Source organism: Orycteropus afer, unplaced genomic scaffold, assembly GCF_000298275.1.
Source record: "Orycteropus afer afer isolate SDZICR_OR568_19922 unplaced genomic scaffold, OryAfe1.0 scaffold00359, whole genome shotgun sequence".
NCBI lineage: Eukaryota > Metazoa > Chordata > Mammalia > Tubulidentata > Orycteropodidae > Orycteropus > Orycteropus afer.
In genome coordinates this window covers 899,224-905,338 of record NW_006921946.1, presented here as the reverse complement: position 1 = coordinate 905,338, position 6,115 = coordinate 899,224, and the positions used below count along the sequence as shown (strand labels likewise).

The 6,115-nt window shown below is 37.2% G+C and overlaps 1 protein-coding gene across 1 annotated transcript in view; it reads left to right on the top strand.

The window, feature by feature from the left end:
- Positions 1 to 12: 12 nt before the first annotated feature.
- PTPRZ1 (protein tyrosine phosphatase receptor type Z1) overlaps positions 13 to 6,115 on the top strand; it is a 172,959-nt gene continuing 166,856 nt past the window's right edge. The window contains exons 1-2 of the mRNA XM_042782531.1: positions 13 to 55; positions 953 to 1,018. Coding sequence (XP_042638465.1) covers positions 13 to 55; positions 953 to 1,018 — 109 coding nt within the window. The remainder of the gene's footprint in view (positions 56 to 952; positions 1,019 to 6,115) is intronic.

Here is a 6,115-nt window from a genome sequence, read left to right as displayed (position 1 = left end):
GGAAGCAGGAGGATGAATCGATCATCTCCAGTTCTCGGGTGCAGGCGTGCCCCTGGTAAATTGTGAATCATGCTCACTGAGACTGTGGCCTCCATCCATCTTCCTTTCTACACCCCTTGCCTCATGTTCTAGATCTAGAGCCTCTCTCTGGGTCATGAAACATCCACTACTCTATTGCACCATTCTGTCAGCCGAGAGGCTTCCAAAATCCAAACCCACTGCCATCTTGTCAACTCCGACTCATGGTGACAAGGTAGTGCAGAGTAGAACTGCTCCGTAAGGTTTCCAAGGCTATAATTTTTAGAGAAGCAGACTACCACATCTTTCTCCTGCAGGACCGCTGGTGGGGTCAAACCTCTGACCTTTCAGTTCTCAGCTGAGTGCTTTATCCACTGAGCCACCACGGCTCCTCCTCTGGGGAGCTACATTACAAATTATCTAACAATCTCTTTCTCAGCCAACACTTCAATTCACGTATCCTCAAGACAGCTAACTTCTTTTTGCATTAGAAATGAAGCAGATTTTGAAAGCCAGGTAATCTCTGGGGGTCTCCTAGAGGCATTTACAAATAAAACTTGGGTTTAAATTCAAAAGTCTCTCTAATCAATAAGATTTCAGGTATTAGATGTGCATGGTAAGGAAAAGTTGGGGGAAGGAAAAACCAGCCTTTCTTACCCTACTCTCTCGAGGGATGAAATCCTCTAAATTGCTCTTGCCTTCCCAGAAAGTTTGATTGGCCCCTGCCTGTACTTCCAGATGTCTTAAATATGCCCCATAAAGTTCACACTAACAACCAGAGTCTGTCATCGTGCTGATTGGGGTTGAGGGGACATGTTGGGAAGGTGTAACCAAGGTACCCTTGTGGTAGGAATGATTTGGGGTTTTATGTATATATTTTAATTTGGAGAAATATTTTTCTGTACAGTGATCAGTTGGTTTTTCTTGGTTACAGATTGGACTTATGGATACTACAGACAGCAGAGAAAACTTGTTGAAGAGATTGGCTGGTCCTATACAGGTAAATATATAATAATATTCAGTAGATAATTGTAATTGCCTTTTTATCTTTTTTTATATATAAAGAGAGACATTATAACTCCTCACATCATTTTAATTAATTTCATTAGATTAACAAAAAAACATCAAATGCAATATGATTTCTAGTGGATTTTCCATAAGCAGATATGGTAGTATAACCGTGTTCGTGTCAAAGGAGTTGGATTTGAATCCCAGGTGCATGTTGGTGACATGTCTTTGGGGAATACACATAACTGCCTGAGGCTCAGATTTCTCATATGTGAACCAGTTTCTTTGAGCATCAAATGAGATACATGAAATGTAAAGCAGTTTAAACAGAGCCTCCTGGTGTTTATGCTGTTATGGTGCCATCGAGTCAGTTCTGACGCGTAGTGGACTCTGTGTACAGCAGAAGGACACACTGCCCAGTCCTGCGGCTTCCTTACAATTGTTGATGTGTTTAACCCCCTGTGGCAGCCACTGTGTCCTCCATGTTGCTGAAGGTCTTCCTCTTTTTTGCTGATCCTCTGCTTTACCAAGCGTGATACCCTTCTCTAGGGCCTGGTATCCCTGATAACGTGCCCAGAGTACCTGAGACAAGGTCTTGCCTTCTTCACTTCCAAAGAGCATTCTGACAGCACTCCTTCCAAGACTTGTTCGTTCTGGCAGTCCATGGTGTATTCAATATTCTTTTCCTACACCATGATTTAATTGCATCAAGTCATCTTTAATCTTCCTTATTCATGGTGCAGCTTTCACATGGATATGAGACAACTGAAAATTCCATTGCTTACACTGTAAAGAGGTCAGGCCATTTGCAGCAGATTTGCCCAAAGCAATATGTCGCTTGATTTCCTGACTGCTGCTACTGTGGACATTGATTGTGTATCCAAGTGAAATGAAATCCTTGACAACCTCATTCTTTTCTCCATTTATGATGATGTTGCTTATTGGTCCAGATGTGAGGATTTTTATTTACTGTATATAGAGGTGTAATCCATACTGAAGGCTGTAGTCTTCTGTAAGTGCTTCAAGTCCTCTTCACTTTCAGCAAGCATGTGGAGGTCCCAATTAATGTTAGCTGATGTTGGTGTGATCACCATAGTGGATAGTTTTACTCATTTAACACATATTCATGGAAGTCTTGCTCTTAGGAGGGACTTTTGTGTGAATTACTATGGCTGAGTTAACTGGGAGTCAGAGACTAAAAGAAGATCTTGTCAGATTAGCAGACTTGGCATAGAACATTCTGAATATCTGAAGTTGCCCTGATCTCTTTACAACTGAAAATCAGGATCAGATACTGCAGGGGATAAGAGAAGCTCTAAATGAACTAGGACATGCCTTGTGACCATTAAGATAGAGTTGAGCATCAAAGGTGGGTCCCATTAGAAATAAGACTGGATTGATAAAATGGAATCAAATTAAAAGCACTTTACTGGTGAGCCTGTCCAATTCAAACTTTATAGATGAACAGCAGCAACTTGATGAATATTTTAGACATGCGTTTTTTAAAACCATTTTTAGTATCCTTAATCTTAAAAAAAGTAAGTGTTTTAAAAAATAAAATGTAATAATTTGGAAAAGGATAGCAGGAATGGTTGTACATGATGAGTGCAATCAATGCCTTGGAATTATACATTTAAAAATTGTCAATTGGCAAATTTATATATATATATATATATATATTTAAAAAGTCGGTGTTTATCATGAAAATGTGAAACACACATTCAAAGAGAAAGAAGAAAATAAAAACCATTCATTATTCTCTCTAGGGACCGCCACTAAAAGAGTTGGTATATTCTTTCCAGTCCTGTTTTTAGTATCTTATGTTTATGTATTTGATACACAGTTTTGCATCTGATTTATATCTTGAAACTATTTCTCAGCATTTCCTCATTTCAATGACAGATTGGCCCATCATGGTACTTAATGACTACCTAATATTCCATTGAATAAATGGAATAATTATTTAACCATACTCTTACTTTTTTATGTAAGCTACTGTAAACAATGCCAGATGGATAGAAAAATAGGTAGATATAAATCTTTATTTGTATTTTAATCATTTCCTTGCTAGAGAATACTTGATATGCAATTATTGAATAGAAGGAAATTAATGTTTTGAGATCCTGCATAATTGCTTTCTAGAGAGGGCACCCTAACCTGTAGGGTATGGAATTGGCTATCTCACTGAATATTAACCAGTATTGATCATTATAATTTTTCAAAATCTTTACTAATGTGGTAGGTTAAAAAAAAATTAGTTTTAAATTGCTTTTGTCTCATTACCATTGAAGTCAAGATGTTGATTTTAATTAGCTAGTACCTCTTCTGTGAAATTAGTTAAAGCCTGGGAAACTATCAAAATACCCATCAGAGCAAAAAAGGTGAACAAATTAAGGCATATATTATGGAATATTCTGCAGATAGGTATGAGGTAGAGCTGTGTGTTATTATGTAAAAAGACCTATGAATGATTTATTCATTTATAATTATGACCCATATGTTTATAGAATACTAATTATTTTTATTTTTTTAAGTACAGATGAGTTCATAGAAGTAAAATTTATGCATAATCCTATACTTTATTAAGGAGCTCTGTGCCTAAGGCATTTGACTGCTTATCAGAGGTTCACAGTTCAAATTCACCAGCTAATCCGCAGAAGGAAGATGGGACAATCTACTTTGGTAAAGATTTACTGCCTCAGAAACCCAGTGGGGGTTTCTATGAGTCAGAATTGACCCAATGGCAGTGGATTTCACAATTCTTTCTTTTTGTGTTTGTTGTTGTTTTGCTATTACAAACCACAATGTCATGAACATCCTCAGATATGTAATTCTATATACTTGTGTAATTTCTTTTTCAGAAAGAAAAATGACTTTAATAAAAAGGGTTGTGGGATCAAAGGGCTAGAATATTTGTAACATTAATAGATATGGTCAAATTAATTTTGATAATTTAGCTGTTGACCCATATTTTCACTAACACTGGGACCCAGGGTGGTGCCGTGATTAAGTACTCAGCTGCTAACCAAAACATCAGCAGTTCAAACCCACCAGCTACTCCATGGGAAGACATCTGTGGAAGTCTGCTTCTGTAAAGATTTCAGCCTGTAAACCACATGGGTCAGTTCTATCCTGTCCTGTAGGGTTGCTGTGAGTTGGAATCACCTCAGTGACAACAGGGTTGGCTTTGGTTTGGAACTGACAAAAAGTAGAATTCCATTTTATTTGCATTTTCCTGATTCTGAAAGCCCATGCTCTGGAGTTGGTTCTGACTTATAGTGACCCTCTTTGGGTTTCCAAGGTGGTAAATCTTTATGGAAGCAGATTGCTTCATCTTCCTCCTGCGGAGCTGCCGGTGGGTTTGAACCACCAACTTTCTGGTTAGCAGTCATATGCTTTAGGTACTATGCCACCAGAGCTCCTTTTCCTGATTCTAATAAGGTTGATTATCTTTTCCGTATGTTTTTGGCCATCTTTATTTCTTCTGTAAATCTTCTCAAATTATCCCTTGAAGATTTACTCATCTGTTAAAGGAATGTGGCAGAAATAAATTATTTTTAATTTACCGCTTTAAATTTATTTCAGTTTACTCTTTTCTATCTTGTGCACGACGAGGCAGTATTTCACTCTGTTGTACATAGGGTCACTATGAAATCAGAGCCGACTGGATGGCACCTAACAACATCTTGCCCAAACATAGATTCTGTTTTTGTTTGATTGTTTATTTTTTAATACTTTAACTTAAGTTATTTTAATAAAGTCAGACTAAGAGAATATTTTCAGTAGGCCACATTTTTCCTCCTTTGTTTAAACAATTTACTTACAAATCTTACTCTAAATTACTTTTTAAAGTACTTAAAAATACTTTTATCTTTTACTTAAAATACTTTAAAATCTTTATATTATATGAATCACAGTGAAAAAATTGGTCTAAGACTTATAATCAAATTCAGAGAAACTAAGCAGGTAAGTACTCAGCTGCTAGCAAAAGGTCAGCAGTTCTAACCCACCAGCCACACCCCAGGTGAAAAGATTTGCCAATCTGCTCCCCTAAAGATTTCATCCTAAGAAACCTGATGGGGTATTTCTACTCTTTCTTAGAGGGTCACTATGAGTCAGAATTGACTTGATGACCACAACAATAATGAGACCCAAATAGAAAAATAAATGTTGACTTAATAAAAACATGAGGGAAATTGTTCAGGATAAACAAGTAGAGCATTCATTTTTTTTACTAATTCTTTATATTTTTATGCTAGTCCTTCACATCTGTCATTTTGATTGAATTAACCATTTGTTTGGGAAAAAAAAAAAAAATACTCACTGCCATCCAGTTGGATCTCACTCATAGCAACTCCTCCTTGTATTTCCGACGCAGTATCTCTACAGAAGTAGATTGCCCAATCTTCCTTCCAAAGATTTGAACCACCAGCCTTCTGGTTAGCAGTCAAATGCCTTAGGCACTATGCTACCAGAGCTCCTAGGTAGTATTTATCTATCATAAAAAAAAACAACACAAAACCTGCCTTTGAGATGATTCTGAATCATAGTGCTATAGGACAGGGTAAAACTGCTTCATAGAGTTTTCAAGGCTGTAATCTTTACAGAAGCAGAAGTGCCTCATCTCTCTCCCGTAGAGCAGCTGGTGGGTTCAAACCACTGACCTTTTGGTTAGCAGCTTTAACCATGCTTTAACCATGGTGCTGCCCCTCAGAATCCTAGCCCAGATGCTATTGCTTGGGATGAGTTTACTGCCAAATGATTCTTCTTAAAATATTTGTCTTTATATCAGTGCATATGTATTGTTTTCTGTCTAAAGCCAGCTTTCTCTGTAAAAATAAATGGCAACATTTATCTCTAAAGAACATAACATGATGCCAAAGAAATCGAGGAGACATATCGGGCTTTTACTTATTATAGTAAGAGTAATTTTAGGGGGTACAAAGTATGAATATAGGAAAATTGGAAGTTGTCAAAAAGGAAATGGAACGCATAGAGATTGATATCCTCGGCATTAGTGAGCTGAAATGGACTGGTTTTGGCCATTTTGAATCAGACAACCATATGATCTACTATGCTGGGAATGACA